This window comes from Dipodomys merriami, unplaced genomic scaffold (assembly GCF_024711535.1).
Source record: "Dipodomys merriami isolate MVZ:Mamm:240054 unplaced genomic scaffold, mDipMer1.0.p SCAF_57, whole genome shotgun sequence".
NCBI classification, from domain to species: Eukaryota; Metazoa; Chordata; class Mammalia; order Rodentia; family Heteromyidae; genus Dipodomys; species Dipodomys merriami.
The window spans coordinates 1,198,198-1,215,293 of record NW_027206146.1 but is presented as its reverse complement, the minus strand read 5'-3'; the positions used below and the strand labels follow the sequence as shown (position 1 = coordinate 1,215,293).

Sequence of the window (17,096 nt, the reverse complement as noted above, 5' to 3'; positions counted from 1 at the left end):
TCTCCTCAGGCCCAAGTCAGAGTTGCTGAAGTTTGAAATCCCCCTGCTCCCCGAGCCCTCGTTCACATTTGATCCCAGGCGACTGAGACCACCACACTCACTCAGCACAAGAGCAGAAACAAGACAACAAAATCCAGCCAGGCACCACGGCTCACGCCTGTCACTCCAGCTACTTGGGAGGCCGAGACTGGAGGATCTCAATTTGAAGCCAGCCTGGGCAGGAAAGTCCATGAGACTCTCATTTCCAATGAACCATCAAAAAAGCCAGACGTGGAGCTGTGGCTCACATGGTAGAGCACTAACCTTGAGTTGAAAAGCTCAAGGACAACATCCAGCCAGGGCCCGAGTTCAAACCCCAGGACCGAAACACACACACACATCCATTCAACGCTGTCCCCTCAAACTCCTCCCCCCCCATAGAACAAAGCCCAGACTTTAAATCTACCTCCCCCAACAAAGGGACGGTCTCGGACAAATAGGAAGCACATGTTGCTTACTCGATACAATTAGCTCTTCGACCAGGACCAATAACCAGTAGCTGTCAGGAAAACTCACAAAGGAGTACCCGTGGTGGGTTCTGATGCAATCCATGTGCTTTGGGGCAGGAAGCTGCGTGACAGGGCTGGCAGGATGTGAGGGGTGAGACGCAGGTGGGCAGCACCCTGCACACAGCACCAGCTGCCACGTGTTCGAGTCCCCAGCCTAGGGCTCAGCACAGCGTCAGGGGCTCGGCAGTCACGGTGGGTGTGCGGCTGGGCCCAGTGCCCAGCGCTGCCTTCCCAAAACACAGCCGCCGCACGGAGACACCAAGACACTGGGGAGCCTAATGTCCCACACCGGCCATGCGGGCCACACCAGCCAGTCCAGCTCCGTCCACCGCAGGGACGGGCAGAGGGCAGAGGCCAGGGCCCGGGCATGGGCGCGTGGGTCTGTCTGCAACGGAAAATCTTGTCTCCTCTGCCCCACCCAGGCTGGATCCTTTGTGGGATGTGGCTAGGCACTCATGGTGGTGGTGGCTGTGGCCTGGGGCCACCGGGGGGACTGAGGGAGCCCCCTCCCCGGGACAGCACTGAAATCAAGCAGCTCTCTTGCTGCCCCAGACAAGGCCTGGCCAGGAGCCTCAGTTTCCTCACTCGACCAACAGAACCAACCCTCCTCCGCTTTCACTTCGCCTCCCCATGACCAGAGAACACCTCACCAAACACAACCATCAATGCACGCCCAACCCAGTAGCCGCCCCAGCTGCTGCCACACGAACACCGCACACCACATACCCACACGCACACACATACCGCACCCCCGTGCTGCCAGCCTGGGACCTGGTGCTGGGCACCAGGTGGCACTCCTGGAAGCTGAGTATTCAGCAAAATTGGATGCTTTCTACTTTGTTCTTCCAAGAGATCCATGGGCCCCTGTGCTCTGAGCAGCTCAGGAGAACGAAGTGCACTGGAGAAAGGAGAGAAGGAGGGAGAGAAAGGGAGAGGAAAGGGGAGAGAGAAGAAAGAGGAGAGGGAGGAAACGCCAAGAGAAGGAGGACTAGGAGAAAAGTGGAGAGGCAGGGAAGGAGGGAAGGATAGAGGGAGGGAGGAGGGGGAGAGACAGAGGGAGAAACACCAGGACACCTCCCTCCCCCACAGGCCTCTCACCTCCAAGATCAGCTCCCACCCTAGGCTGACTGAAAACTACAGCAAAAATAGGCGGCCGGCGCCCCGCCCATGCACCCCCCAGTCCCCTGTGGCCAGGCATGCGTGTGGCCGCTGCCCATTGGTTGGGAGGCCTCGACGGGCAGCACCTGTGCCAGCACCTGCCCACCCTTATCCCCCCTCCCCCCACACACACCCAAGGCCTGAGGTGGGGCAGCCCAGCCCCAGCGGCCCCCAGCCACATGCACTCAGCTGCAGGCTTCCCGCTGGTCCCAGTGGTCAACTCCATGAGGTGAACACTTTTGTTTTATTGTCTTGAGACACAGTCTTCCTCCCTAGCCAAGATTGGCCTCCTTGGGGGGGGGGGCGGCTGGGATTACAGGCATGAGCCACCACACCTGACTGGGGTTGAGTGCGTTTTCAGCATTCCAATGATTGAGTATTAGTATTAATGAAGGCTTTTGCACTTACCGCAGAACAAGGTGGGGAATGTGGGAAGCACGTGGAGATAAACTTGCCTCACTATGCACAGAGTGACGAAACCTCGAAGCTATAAACCTCAGAGGTTCACCAAGGCAAAGCACACTCAGGGAACAGAATACGGGGGCCCAGCAGAACTCCAAACAGCACAGCTGCCCTAAGCAGGAGGAAAGATGAGCTTTCCACAACCAAGCTCAGCCGGCCGCACACCCACAACAGACAGCCTCTTCCCCGTGTGCAAACCCAGCTCCGGGAATTCTGTAAATCCAAACAGGGAAGACTAGACTCGCTTCTCATGCAAGAGAAGTTTATCCTCACGTGGAGAGTGGGACACATGACCCACAGTGCCACGGCAGGGGTTTATATACTGCGTGGAAATGTCTCTAATGTATGCCAGTGAAAATCAGAAAGAAAACCAGGCACCAGTGGCCCATGCCTGTCATCCTAGCTATTTAGAAGGCTGGGATCTGAGGATTGCGGTTCAAAGCCAGCCCAGGCAGGAAAGTCCGTGAGATCTGATCTCCACTAAACCAACAGAAAACCGGAAGTGGCGCTGTGGCTCAAGTGGTAGAACACTTGCCTTGAGCTGAAGAGCTGAGGGACAGTGCCCAGGCCTAGAGTTCAAGCCCCAGGACTGACAAAAAAAAAAAAAAAATCATTAAAATCTCACCCATGCTGACTGCAGGCACTTGTGTGCAAGCCTAGTGTTGGGACTGAGATTTCCCAGGGTGAGCACCCCTAGCCCTGCTGGTATTGGCTCCCAAGTATCCCCAGGTGGGGCTCATGTAGAGTCCCAGGAAATCCCCTGGTCTCTGGCTGGGTTCCAGGACACAGGACCTCATCGCTTTGCATTGATAACTTCATGAAGCACACCTCGAACACCGGGTGCAGAGCCTTCTTCTCCCTCCCTCCTTCCTTCCAACTGAACCAAGGCCTCACACTTCCTACGCAGGCAGTTCATCTCTTTGGCCCTATTTCTTACGTGACTTGCTTTTCATATAGGGTCTGGTATTTTGCCCAGGTCAACTTAAACCACAGTCCTCTTATCTACCTTCACCTGCATACACATGTGCCACCATACTGGGCTTGCTGGCCAAGGTGAGCTCTTGTTCACTTGGTTTGCTTTGAACCATCATCTTTCCAATTTCCACCTCTTGAGTAGCTGGGATTACAGGTGTGAGCCACCACAGCCATCCTTCAACAGCTTTTTTTTTTTTTTTTTTGTCTGTTATGGGGCTTGAAATTGGGGCCTAGACCCTGTGCCTGAGGTTTTTTCACTCAGGGCTAGAGTGCTACCACTTGAACCACAGTGCTACTTCTGGCTTTTTGAGATTCTTGGGAGATAAAGAATCTCACAGACTTTCCTGCCCTGGCTGTTTTTTTTGTTGTTGTTGTTGTTGTCATCGTCGTCATCGGGCCTGAACTCTGGGCCTAGGCGCTATCCCTCAGCTCTTCAGCTCAAGGCTAGCGCTCTACCACTTGAGCCACAATGCCACTTCTGGCTTTTTTCTTTTTGCTTATGTGGTGCTGAGGAATCGAACCCAGAGCCTCAGGCATGCAAGGCAAGCGCTCTACCACTGAGCCACCTTCCCAGCTCCCCGTCCCCCCCCCCCCCCCCCCCGGCTGACTTTGAACCACAATCCTCAGGTCTCAGTCTCTGGAGTAGATAGGATGACAGGCGTGAGCCATCGGTGCCTGGTGTTAGAATCCCGTGTGTGCCAGAGCGAGGGGCCAGGACCACAGCCTCCAGCTCTGTTCTCCAAGCATGCAGGCAGCTTCTTGAGCACATGCTTTGCCTGCTCAGCCAAGTCGGGGCTCCCTATGCCCTTTTGGGGGGCTGGGCCCTGGGCAGGGGTGTGTGGCTTTCTGCAGCCCTCCCCAGCCTGCTGACCCCATGCATAGAGCCTCTAGAGACCACATCCTTCCCAGGGCATGGGGTTTTTAACCTCCTTCAGATGGGAGAGGGAAGAGGGGGCCTGGGACACAAAACGTCCTCAGGGTGGAAGTGCGGGGTGCTGGTTAGACGCTGAGTTCTCTTAGGGGCACCAGCTCCCAGGGGCCACACAGAGCCAGCTTCTCCTGGACGCCCCACACTTCCCCTGGGAGTGTCTGGACGGGCCGGGAAGCAGGGTGTGGGGTATGGGACACGTCCAGACAAGCCAGGGTGCAGGGCACGGGGCACAGGACTTCCCTACACGCTGTGCCTGATGAAGTCAGCAGGCCACGAATGACTCCTGGAGACAGCAGCTGTGTTGCCTGCATGCACTGACGTAATACTCCTAGCACCCCATGAGCCAGGAATCCTGCGCCCACGTGCAGACCCGGCAGGCACTCTGTGGTGTCCCCGCGGGCAGTGGGTGTCAACGCTCCCACCCCGGGGTCGTTCTGCAGTACCAGCTGAGCACACAGCACGTGGGGGGTGGTCAGGACCAGGGGAGGGTCAGCCCCGCTCCAGGACATCATGGCCACATGGCAAAAGTCCATCATAGCTGGACACTGGTGGCCCACGCCTGTGATGCATTTGGGAAATAGCTGTGAGCCTGGTAGGCAGCTCATGCCTGCAATCCCAGCCACTGGGAAGCGGAAGCAGGAAGGTGGAGCAGCTGAGTCAGCTCAGACAGGCAGCAAGACCCCACTCTGGAGCAAAACAAAAACAAATGGGGCCTGGGACAGTGGCTGGCACCCAAATCCTCGCTGCCTGGGGCGGGGATGGAATCCTGCCCTGGGAGGCCTATTAACTCTTGGTGATGGAACTCCAGCAAACGATCGTGTAGGGCTTTTAGGATCCACACAGGACTGGATGATCCCACCTATGCCCCCAAGTATCAGGAAATACAGGTGTGTACCACTACTCTCAGCCCAGTAATAATCCTATGAATCCAATCTTAAGAGTGGAATTGTTTCACATCACCCATGAGGAACTTGCAATCCATTGAACGACTTGAGTGTTCTATGCACCCCTGTTCTCTCACTGTTAAAGAAAGCAGCATGGCGGAGAGGTCATCTTCCACCATGTCACAGGGTTCCTGATGAGGCCCAGGCAAGGGCTCGAGACAGGCTTGGTGGTCAAAGGCTCTGCTTTTGTCTGATCTGTATGAGTGATTTGCATGAAATGAGAAAGAGTCTCAGTGAGACTGCTAGGAGAACAGGAAGAAGGCAAACCATCAGCCTCCTTTCACAGCCAGCCCCTGGCAGGTGAAGGTGGAGAAGGTCTTTCAACTCCCACCTCTCCTCAGTCCCATCAACTGCTTCCCAAAACTCATCCAGATATATAGCTTTATTGGGGGTTAAAAGGCCAGTTTGAGAAAAGACAGAAATGGTGTCATGGTGAACATCATTCAGTGGCTTGTCCAGGACCTCGGAATCCATTAAAACCAGGATAACCACAGGGGGCTGGGGTGGCAGGGACTTTACCTTCCTGAACAAATGGGTGAAGAGGCCTGTCCCACCCCATGTTCTCCAATCCAGAGGCATCCTGCCCCATCCTTGTGTTGTCCAATCAGGAGGCTCCCCACTCCAGTGTTTGCCAATCAGGAGGCACCTTGACCCTCAACATTCTCCAATCAGGAGGTGCCCTGTTCTACCCTGCCCAGCCCCAGTGTTCTCCAATTGAGAGGCTCCCCTGCTGCTGGGGTAGCTCAGGCCATGCCCCTATCCTCCATGGCTCTCAGGCACTCACAATGTGCAGCTCTGGGTCTCTTTCCTCCACCGTCCTCAGAAGGGCCCATGATTCCTCATCCAAGTCACCCTTTCCCATCCTGCAAAGATCCAGATGGAAAAGCTCGATTAACTCAGGTATGGGTTTGTTTTTCTGCATGCCCTGTGTCTGCATGACTTGTTCCCAGGATGAGTCTGGGAGGGCCAGCAATGGAACCCGTGGTGTGCTGCGCTGTGCCCACTCTCCTCCCTCCTCACAGATAGATAAAGGCCCTGGGCTCTGCCCATTTCCGTGGTGTAAAATCTGCTAAACAATGGGGATCGATCTCAAGATATTGTTTTCATGCCACTGAGGCCACACACCTGTAGGTGTGTGTGTGTGCACGCACGCACGCGTGCATGCGTGCTCACGCATGCACATGTATGTATGTCTAGGACCTTACCATGTAAGCCCAGCTGAAGATGACAGACGTGTGCCATTGCATCCAGCTATGAGTTAAGATGAGGTCTCACAAACTATTCTGTATGAGCTGGCCTTTCAATCTGTCATCTTTCTATTCTTAGCCTCCTGAGTAACTATGATTACAGATGTAAGTCCCTGGTACCTGGCTCAAAGGCTCAGTTTAAGATGGGTGACAGCCTGACTAACCTACTGTAAGCTGAAAATACTTTTAAAGTCACCAGCGCAATTGAGTCATGAAACACCACACCCGGCTAAGATTTGAGAGTAGGTCCTGCTGACTGTTTTGCCCAGGGGTCTCAAACCATGATCTTCCCACCTACTCAGGAGCTGGGATTACAGGTGTGAGCCACTGTGCCATCCTGAATGGTGCTCTGTGGCTGAGTTGCAGCCCCAGCCCTATTCTGTAACAAATAAGATCTCATGTACTGAAGGGGAAATAGTAACTGTTGTATGGGTACACCTCCTCATCATCAAATCCAGAAAGCTGAACTCAGGGCTCTCTGCACGAACAGAAGTTATATTTCCAGACATTATGGAGCATAATTTGAGTTATAGAAGTGACAAGTGCCACCAGCGCTCTCCACTGGGTTTTCTTCTTAGAGTCTTACTCTCAAAATTAACCAGGCTAAGAAAGGGCAGATTGTGTAGGTTTTAAGGGGGATGAGATCGTCCTGTCCTGTGAAGCTGCCTGCCCCAGGACCCCTTCTTAGCCCCCAGCCCTCCCCCAGCCTAGCCCAACTCCGACTCACCAGAGGACCTTCAGGGAACACTGGGGGTGTTGTAGGGCCTTGCACAGCAGGGCTACCCCACTGTAGTCCAGGGAGTTGCTGCTCAAGTTTAGCCCCTCCAGAGTCTTGCTGTGGGTAAGAACACCCCACAGGTCCCTACAGCAAGCGCTGGTTAAGCCACATCCCTGCAGCCTGGAACACAATTAGGGAGTAAGCGCAGCCTGCAGGCTTCCCCGTGCCCCCCGCCTGCAAACCCAGCTCTGCACAGACCCCACTGACACCCTAACTCAGTGGAAGTTGGTCTTGAGTGTACACCCCATGCCTTGAACACATCTTGAGCTATTGAATCATGAGTAGAATGTGCCCCCCCTCCCAATTCATCCACGGAAGTCCTAATCCCCAGTTCCTCAGAATCTGACTGTATTCCAAGACAGGTCACTATGGAGTCGGTGGCAGTTGAAACAAGGGCGTGAAGGTGGAAAGAGCCTGCTCAGGTATCCTTTTAAAAATAGGGAATGTATTGGGTTTTTTTGGGGGGGAGCGGGGGAGAGGGGACACAAGAATGGAGGGGGAAGAAGGATGAGCAAATACAGTCATGGTATTCAGTAGACACTATGTAAAAAGTGAACTATGCAACTTGTGGGTGGTATGGGGAAAGAGAAGAAAAGGGTGACATTGCCCCCCCCAAATTTTGTACTCATCACCTGACTTATGGAACTGTAACCCCTTTGTACAACTCCTCATAACACATTTAAAAAATAAAAATGAGGAAATTTTAAGCTGGGTCTGGTGGTGCACACCTGTAATCCTAGCATACTTGGAGACAGCCCCCAGCCCCAACCCCCCCCCAGAGACAGGGCACACCCACCCAAGGGTCTGTATGCGACAGTGGGGATACACCAGAGCTTCACACAGCAACTTGACGCCAGCATCTCCCAGCGCATTGAGTCCAATCTGCAAATGTCTCAGGTTCTGGTTGTACATGAGGACTGGAACGAGGTAGTGGCAGCCATGGGTGGAGAAGCCACACTCAGTTATGCTGCAAGAGGTCAGGTGTGGTGAGACAGAGCCACCATTCCTCCAGCAAGGCCCAAGCCACCATGGCTCTAACCTACTCGGGCTGCACTTTCACTGATATGTGCAAGCCACAAGAAAGGCTTCCCATCTGAATCCTCATGTATTAAAGTGCACAGAGTAAAAGGCTTCATTATGACACTTATACAAGCACACCATGTACCATGATCATTAATATTCACCCCTCTGCTATGTTTTTTGTTTTTGGTGGTGGTGGTGGTGGTGGTGGTGGTGGTGGTGGTGGTGGTGGTGGTGGTGGTGGTGGTGGTGGTGGTGGTGGTGGTGGTGGTGTGTGTGTGTGTGTGTGTGTGTGTGTGTATGTGTGTGTGTGTGTGTATGTGTTTGTGTGCGTGTATACTGGGACTGAACTCAAGGGCCTGATCACTGTCCCAGCTTTTTCACACAAGGCTGGTGCTCTGCCACTTGAGACACACAGCTCCACTTCTGGCTTTTTGGTAGTTAATTAGAAGTTAAGAGTCTCATGGATAATCCTGCCTAAACTGGCTTTGAACTCTGATTATCAGATCTCACCCTCCTGAATAGCTAGGATTATAGGCATAAGCCACTGGCACCCAGCTTACACCGCTTTGTGTTTGCTGGAGACAGGGTCTCACTGTGCAGCCCCATCTGACCTGGAACTTGCTATGAGGCCCAGGCTGGCCCTGACCTTAGGAGGCTGTGGCCTCTACTTCCTGAGTCCTGGGATTACAGGCATGCATTACCATGCTCACCTTTTTTTTTTTTTTTTTGATCAGTTGTAGGGCTTGAACTCTGGGCTTGGGCACTGTCCCTGGGCTCTTCAGCTCAAGGCAAGAGCTCTACCGCTTGAACCACAGCACCACTTCCGGTTTTCTATTGGTTTATTGGAGATAAGAGTCTCCCAGACTTTCTTGCTCGGGCTGGCTTTGAACCTTGATCCTCAGATCTCAGCCTCCTGAGTAGCTAGGATTACAGGTGTGAGCCACCAGCGCCCGGCTCCAAGCTCACCTTTTAATCTGTAAAACTATGGAGAGTGAGGCCTTCTGCTTTATTTTTTCATTCTTCAGGTGTTTTGTAGGTACTTTTGGGCTTCCTATAAATTCCATACACGTTTTTAAATTTACTTTTTCAGCTCAACTTAACAACGAAACAAAAATGTTTCATTTCTACTGGTGTTTGCTCAGAATCGGTACATATGCCCTTACTTGCCTTGTTTTCTCACATAAATTCTCACATGTATTTCTGGGTCCCTATACCCACGTTTTTATATAACCTTCCACCAGAAAGTCTGCTCCTATCTTTCTATGTAGCACCATTTCCTCGTTTTGTGGCACACAGGCTGAAGTCTTGGCCATAGACATCTACCTGGCCTGTCATAGCTCCACTGTAGCCCAGTCCTATATGATACACACACACACACACACATTCTGGGTGATGACAGACTATGCACTAGGCCTGTGAGCCAGCCGCCCAGGCACCAGCCTGCCCTGAGGGACAGCTCCATGGAGTATGTGCTAGGTGGAAGGCCACACAATAACTACACATTGGCCTTCCTGCACAGACAGGCTCAGCTCCAGCACTGACCACAGGAAAACCTACCACAGGGACCTCAGGCTGCAATACGGGAGCTGCAGAGCCTCACAGAGAATCTCCAGGCCTTCATCCTTCAGGATGTTCAAGCTCAGGTCCAGATGTCTCAGGGTGCTGTTCCTCACAAGCATCTCTGAGAGAGCCGGGCAACACTGCTGGCTGATGTAGCAGCATGCCAGCCTGTGGGGCAGAGTGGGGGACACAGAGGGGTGAACTGGGACCCGCACCCGCAGGGCCTCCTGACGCGCACACCATGATGAGCACCTCCACCAAGGGTGGCGGCTCACGCCTCTAAGCCAAGCACCCTGGAGGCTGAGATCTGAGGATCATAGTTCAAACCCAGCCCTGGCAGAAAAATCCAGGAGATTTTTTTTTATCTCCAATTAACCAGCAAAAAGCCAGAAGCGTGGGTGTGGCCAGAGTGGTAGAGCACCAGACTTGCGTGAAAAAGCCAAGCAAGCGCACAGATCTCCGGGTTCAAACCCTAGCACCGACACAACGGTCAATTGGTGAGGTTTGGGCCAGCAGCCCCGGAACCCCCCCCCCCCCCACCTCTGCTCTCCCAGCAGCCCCACCCTGCCACTCACTCCAGAAAGTCCAGGACGGCTTCGGGGCAGCTCAAGGCCGCACACAGTTGGCCCACGCCAGTGTCCAGGTAGTTGCAGGTCAGGCTCAGCTGCCTCAGCTTCTTGTTGTGGGTCAGGACCCAGGCCATGTCATTGCAGTGGTCGGCAGAGAGGCTGCAGTCCTCCAGGCTGGAGAGAGAAGGCGTGGTGTTCCCACTGAACCCCACACACCTCGCCCCAGGGCCCCACAGATTGTCCACCCTCGTCACCATCACCAAGGTATGGCCACGAGACCATAGGCACAGGTGGGCACAGGCGTACGTGACGTCACCCATTGTATGTACCCTGGTAGGTGACGTCACCTCCCTAAAAGGTCTGTTCCTTCCCCCCCCGCCCCCCGCCCACATCTTCCACCTGCCCCGGCCGCACCCCAGCCACACTGTGGCGGCCTACCAAAGCTGTCGCCACTGCACCCCACCTGGGCCTTGGGTGAGCAGGCCCTCATCATTCTGGTTCTGTACAGTGACACCTCAAAGGGCACCTCCACCAAGAGGCCTTGAGGCAGAATTCAGCAGGGCTGTGTTCAGAGGTGCCAGGCTAGTGATGGCGATTCTCTACCACAGCAGTCACTGGCTGTGTGTGTGTGTGTGTGTGTGAGAGAGAGAGAGAGAGAGAGAGAGAGAGAGAGAGAGAGAGAGAGAGACACCATCTAAACCCAGAGACATTTGAATAAAGATGGAAACAATTAGAACTGGTGTCTAGAAATTAAGTCACCGTGGCAAATCACCCAGTTCACGGCCCCCTACCAGTCTCTGGGATGGTTGTGTGGCAATACACAGAAGGATTGAAATTTGAAACCTTGGAAAAAGTGTGAAAAAGAATCCAAAAGGATGAGTGGTTCAAGTGACATGCTGGCCTAGCAAAGCTAACACCCTAGGTTCTGCAGTATGGGGGAGGGGGGAGCAGAGAGAGAGGCAGGAAGGAAAGAAAGAGGGTAGAAGAAAGGGAGGGAGACTGGGAGGGGAAATAATCCACAGAAGAATAATCCACAGAAAGAATCCACAGAAGCTGAATGGAACAGAATCTTCCAGAGTGGCTAGGCCTATCAAGACACTATGATCTGTGTCTCAGGAGGCAGAATTTACATGTGGATAACATGCAGATAATATATGGATATTAGAAAACAGGACAGAGGGGCTGGGAAGGTGACTCAGTGGTAGAGCACTTGCCTTGCATGCTCAAGGCCCTGGGTTCGATTCCTCAGCACCACATAAGCAAAAAGAAAAAAAGCCGGAAGTGGCAGTGTGGCTCAAGTGGTAGAATGCTAGCCTTGAGCTGAAGAGCTGAGGGACAGCACCCAGGCCCAGAGTTCAGGCCCCACGACCGGATCCAAAAAAAAAAAGAAAAGAAAAGAAAAGAAAACAGGACAGAGGGGCAGTAGAGATATCCCCCACCCCCTGCCCTCTCTGGAGCAGGCTGGGCCTGGCATGTGTGGAGACTCACTTCAGGCTTTCGATGTTGCAGATTGGGTGGTCCAGGGCTTCACAGAGCAGGTACACATCTTCACAGGACAGTTTCATGCTGCTGATGCTTAGGTGTCTTATATTTGGGTTCTGAATGAATATATCAAAGAAAAGCCGCATCTCACCATTTAAGACCACACCCTTCATCCTGCAAAGCAGAGGAAAGTGCTGATGAGTTTCACCTAACAACCTGAAAGCACCGCTGGAGGTGGGGCCTGGACCATCTTGTACAACCCAGAATCAACCCAGATGCTACAGCTGCACAACTAAGTGCTCGCTTCGTCCTCTACACACAGGGACATGGAGAAGTGTCTAGAAACCTTGTGTATTGTCCTAGTACAGGAAGTTACTGGAATCTGAACACAGAGGCAGGCTCCCCAGCTTTTTGCCATACCCTAGAAAGCCCCCCACTGCAAAGAATGGCTTCAGCAGCCCTCAGTGATGTTGAGCGTGAGAGATTCTGCTCAGACAACTCAGAGAGCATGTAAAACTTCATCTCCACTGGAAGCCATCAGTGAGACTCTGTGCAGGACTCTGTGTGGGTATTGAGCTTACTTGAGGCTTTGGAGGAGACAATGGGGCTCCCTCAGATGGCTGTACAAGGCTACACATGCTGACTCATTCAGAATGCTGTCTTTCATCTGGAGATCAAAGAGGTATTCATTTCTCCTGAATACTGAGCATATTTGGTCCCAGCAGACAAGATTGGAATCCAACCTGTCATGGTGGAGAAAAGAAGGCCTCCTGTGGTTGAGGAGTCAAATTCAGCCATCCACAGCACAGAAGAAGAATAAATGAGAAAGTGGGAATGTTGCTTAGTGCTAGAGTGCTTGCCTAGCATGCACGATGCCCTGGGTTCAATTCCTTGGCACCATGTAAACAAAAAGCTGGAAGTGGCACTGTGGCACAAGTAGTAGAATGCTAGACTTTAGCAAAAAGAATCTCAGGGACAATGCCCAGGCCCTGAGTTCAAGCCCCAGGACTGGCATATTATTATTAATAATAATTATTATTAATAATAATATAAATTAATCAGGTGCTGGTGCTTCATGCCTGTTACTCCAGCTACTCAGGAAGCTGAGATCTGGAGGATTGCTGTTTGGAGCCAGTCTGGATAGACAAATCCAAGAGACTCTTTAGCTTTAACTAAGTAGCAGAAAACTGGAACTGAAGGCAAGCAATAACCTTTCATGAAAATGCCAAGCGAGAGCACAAGGCCCTGAGTTGAATCCACAGTGCTGGCATACAGAAGGAACTGAATAGAAGAAACAGATCTTTCCTTGGGAAAGAGTGCTGATGGCTCCGGTCTGTAATCTTAGATACTCAAGAGGCTGAAATCTGAGGATCATAGTTCAAAGCCAGCCCTGGGAAAAAAAAAAAGTCTGTGAGACTCTTATCTCCAATTAGCCAGCAAAAAAGCCAGAAGTAGAGCTGTGGCTCAAGCAGTAGAATACCAGCCAGACTTGAGTGATACAGAACTCAGGCCCTGAGTTCAAACCCTATACTGTCTCTCACACACACACCAGGTGAGCATCTGTGCCAATCATGTCCCCACTTAACACCCACTGAGCACTTGGCCAGACCCTGAAAACAGAAGAGAAAGGAAGCCAGTAGAAGGACTCACACAGGTCTGTGTGGTTGCTTTGCCCAGATATTTTCGATGCAGAGACTCAATTTCCTCAAGCTACGACAGAATTTTAAGCAGTACGAGAAGATGATCAAGTCTATATTGTCCAGGATTAAGCAGTTCACTTTCTTGATGGGCTCCATCACCTTCCTGACAAAATCATCATTCTGCATTTCAAACAGACAGTAAGACAGTTTGGAGAAGTCCACCTGACTCTGGAGATCTTCGTTCTCGTTGACTCTCCTCAGGCTCTGGTGACACAGCTGCTTCACTTCCTGGCTGGGTTGAAAGCCAAAAAACGCATCCAGCTTTCGTTGCTCATTTTCGTGTAGAAGGCCCATGAGAAAACAACCCAGAAAAACCCAGTTTTTTTTTGTTCTTTCTAAGTAGGTCATCAGGAGCACATCTACACTGGCCACAGCAGGGTGAGGGTGCTCACTAGGGTTCTTCAGCACATGAAACAAGGCAGCACAGAACTCTTGGACAGACAAGTGGAGGAAGGAGTAGCAGTCCGCATGCTCCTTGAGCAGGATCTTGGTGTCCAGCAGCGTGGCAATGTCAGAGGTGGCAATCCCGTTTCTCCCCAGCATGTCCTCAGGAAACACAAAAGTGTTGGTCCACATGCCCTCTGCAGCCAGGGCGCACAGGCCCTGCAGCTGCCCTCGGCCTTGTGGACTGGGACCATGGGCACCCCTGGGGGTGAACGCGTGAAGGATAAAGGAGGTATACAGGGTGGTGGTGCACCGGCAGACCTCGGCAGGCTCTTGCCCCCTTTCCATCTCCTGTTTCAGGCACGTGCATACAAGCCAGCAGAGCAGCGGCATTTCGCACAGCATGGAGAGCTGTTTGTTCTCCTGAACGGCATTGAAGGCCTGCACAGCTTGGCCCCAGTTGGGGAGTATGGATGAGAAATAGAGCTTCTTACTGTAGTCATCGAAGCCCATCATTACCCGCACCTGGACATCCTTCAGATTTTTCTCCAGCTCCTGGGAGAGATCTGGTGTGGTGGCGATGATCAAGGAGGATTCTGGGAACATTTTCTTCCTCAGTAAACTGCTCACCAGCACAGGGACTGGCTGCTGCTCCTCCCAGTCACTGCACAGCTCTGATTCAGGTTGGTTCAAGTCACATTTTAGTTTTTCGAAGCTGTCGATGATGAACAAGAGTCTCTCTGGCTGGGCTGTGATTTCTATACCGGGGACAGAGGGCTCATGCCATTCTCTGGAGATGAGTTCAGCCAGGCTTGTGGCCGGAAGCTTTTTCAGCTCTCCACAGCAGAAGTAGAAGATATAGGAGAACCGGTCCTGCCCGATGATGCCGTCTGACCAGGCTAGAATAATCTTCATTAGAAGCATCGTCTTCCCAATTTTCTGGACCCCTTGGAGGACCACTGTGTACGACTGTTTCTCAGTGGCCTCTGGCCTCAGAAACAACTCTAAGTACTGACGCTCTTCCTGAGTGATTTTCTGGTGGAAGAACTCGGCCACGTCTGTGATCGTGTTCCTGCGCCACATGTCGCTGAACTTCTCCTTCACGTGAGCTCGGTACTTCCTTGTGTGGCCTGTGTCAGCAAGCATCAAGGAAAAGAAAAACACAGTTTATCAACAGTCAAAGAAATGTACGTGTTTTCAACACTGGCCAGCTGCATCTGTTGGTCATGTCAACAGAACTTGAGGACATTCTTATTTCTTTTTCCCACAGGGAAATCACAGCAAAGCGGAATGGTTGTGGCTGTGTCTACAAAGTCTAAAATGTCAGTGCTGGCATTACCCCTGCCTTCTACAGCAAGTTTGCCAACCCCTCCACAGATGGACATGTGAATGCATGTGCGTGCATGTGCACGCGGGCATGCACGCGTGTACACCCCCCCACTGGACTAACTGTAACCAAAATCTGTACCATGATAGAGGACAACACCCATCCATGCTGGACCACCTATAACCACCTGTACTAAATGCAACCCACAGTAGACCACCTACCCATACTGGACCACCTATAATAACCTGTACTAAATACAACCCATGGTAGAACACCTACTTGTACTGGCCTGCCCACAACCACCGGTAACTAAGTGAAGTTGTTTCTTACATGCAGTGATAATATATTCCCACAGGAAATACCATCTGACCCCACGAGAGAAAGCTGCAGAAGCCGCTGACTGACATGAACACTGACAATGCTGCCTATGAGCAGCATTGTGCCCATGCCCCGTGCCCTTACCTGTGCTCTCCCTCAGGGCCTTGACACAGAGGTCCTTCCTGTTGATTTTGAGGAAGACCCTGCCGGTCACAGCCCAGGCCTGTGGCCCATCATAGTGCTTGGTGAGAAGGTTGGCCAGGCCTTCCTTGGACGCTCTCTTCACCTCAGACCAGGGAATTTGCTTGAGTCCAAGCTCCTCAGCTTCCTGCTTGAGGAGCTCCTTGAATTTCACCAACTCTTTCCTGCTGAGCTCCTCTAGGTACCACATAAGGCCAAAGTCAGAGAAGAAAGACGACGCCATTTCATCCAGAGAAGAACAGTCTTCTTGAGAGACAGCCACCAGGAACAAGACATTAATGGAATCTATGGAGAAAAAAATAATCATGGCCGGGCGCTGGTGGCTCACGCCTGTAATCCTAGCTACTCAGGAGGCTGAGATCTGAGGATCGAGGTTCAAAGCCAGCCCGGGCAGGAGAGACCGTGAGACTCCTATCTCCAATAAAACCACCAGAAAAACCGGAAGTGGCGCTGTAGCTCAAGTGGTAGAGCGCTTGCCTTGAGCTGAAGAGCTAAGGGACAACGCCCAGGCCCAGAGTTCAAGCCCCATGACCGACAAAAAAAAAAAATAATAATCATGGTAGCAGCAAATGATTCAAGCCCCAGTACAAGCACAAGAAAGTTACGAATGGTGCTGGAAAAACTGAAATCCCACATGCCAAAATAAATAAATGAATAGACCTAAAGACCCCAACTCTTACACAGAAATAAGCAGTAAAGAAAAAAGCCAGGGGGAGGGATCCAGACATAGTGGCTCATGCTTGTAATCCTAGCTCCTTAGAAGGCTGAGATTGGAAAGTTTATGTTCAGAACCATCCTGGGCAAAAGTTCAATGAACTACCCCCAACCAGCGTTTGCCAGGTGTTCACTGTTTCCCAGCTATCATGGGAGGCTGAAACTGGAGGACTGTGCTTCCAGGTTAGCCTGGGAAAACAATATTTATGAGTCCACATCTCAATAGAAGAACTTGGCCAGGTGCCAGTGGCTCACACCTGTAATCCTAGCTACACAAAGGCTGAGATCTGAGGATCATGGTTCAAAGCCAGCCTGGTCAGGAAACTCCATGAGACTCTGTATCTCCAATAAATCACCAGAAAACCAGAGTGGTGCTATGGCTCAAATGGTAGAGTGCTTGCCTTGAGCTGAAGAGCTGAGGGACAGTGCCCAGGCCCAGAGTTCAAACCTCCCCTCCCCCCAAAAAAGGAACTTGGGCATGCTGCCAAGGTCCCTAAAATAGGATTGTGGGCTGTGCTGACCTGGACAAAAAGCAAGATCCTGTCTCAAAAACAAGCAGAGCAGAAGGCGCTGGAGGCTCTGAGCACATGGTTGGTGGCTGGTTAGGGAGGTATTTGGTTGGTGATCTCTGCCATTCTGTGGCTCAAAACTACAGAACGCAGGTCTCTGACAGCTCATGTGATACTCTCCCTGTGAGTGTCTCCACACGGGCACCTGCTCCAAGGGCAGTGGTCATTAGAGCAAGGTCCACTTACTCCACATACATCCTCATCTT

General features: G+C 52.1%; 1 protein-coding gene across 1 annotated transcript; it reads right to left on the bottom strand.

Moving 5' to 3' along the window:
- Positions 1 to 5,450: 5,450 nt before the first annotated feature.
- Nlrp4 (NLR family pyrin domain containing 4) lies at positions 5,451 to 15,830 on the bottom strand. The gene is made up of 9 exons (XM_070000442.1): positions 15,551 to 15,830; positions 13,328 to 14,891; positions 12,259 to 12,420; positions 11,684 to 11,851; positions 10,202 to 10,369; positions 9,624 to 9,794; positions 7,840 to 8,010; positions 6,993 to 7,163; positions 5,451 to 5,881 (listed from the first exon to the last, which is right to left on the bottom strand). Exons 1-9 carry the CDS (start codon positions 15,828 to 15,830, stop codon positions 5,791 to 5,793), a joined length of 2,946 nt encoding a protein of 981 aa, XP_069856543.1. The 3' UTR covers positions 5,451 to 5,790.
- Positions 15,831 to 17,096: the final 1,266 nt, after the last annotated feature.

Excerpts from the sequence above, each read along its gene's own strand:
- Nlrp4 (XM_070000442.1), bottom strand. The coding sequence starts at position 15,830 with ATGGCGTCGTCTTTCTTCTCTGACTTTGGCCTTATGTGGTACCTAGAG. Across the intron at positions 9,795-10,201 it reads GCCGTCCTGGACTTTCTGGA|GCTGGCATGCTGCTACATCA; the intron begins GTGAGTGGCAGG and ends TCTGCCCCACAG. Across the intron at positions 7,164-7,839 it reads TGTCGCATACAGACCCTTGG|GCTGCAGGGATGTGGCTTAA; the intron begins GTGGGTGTGCCC and ends ATTGTGTTCCAG.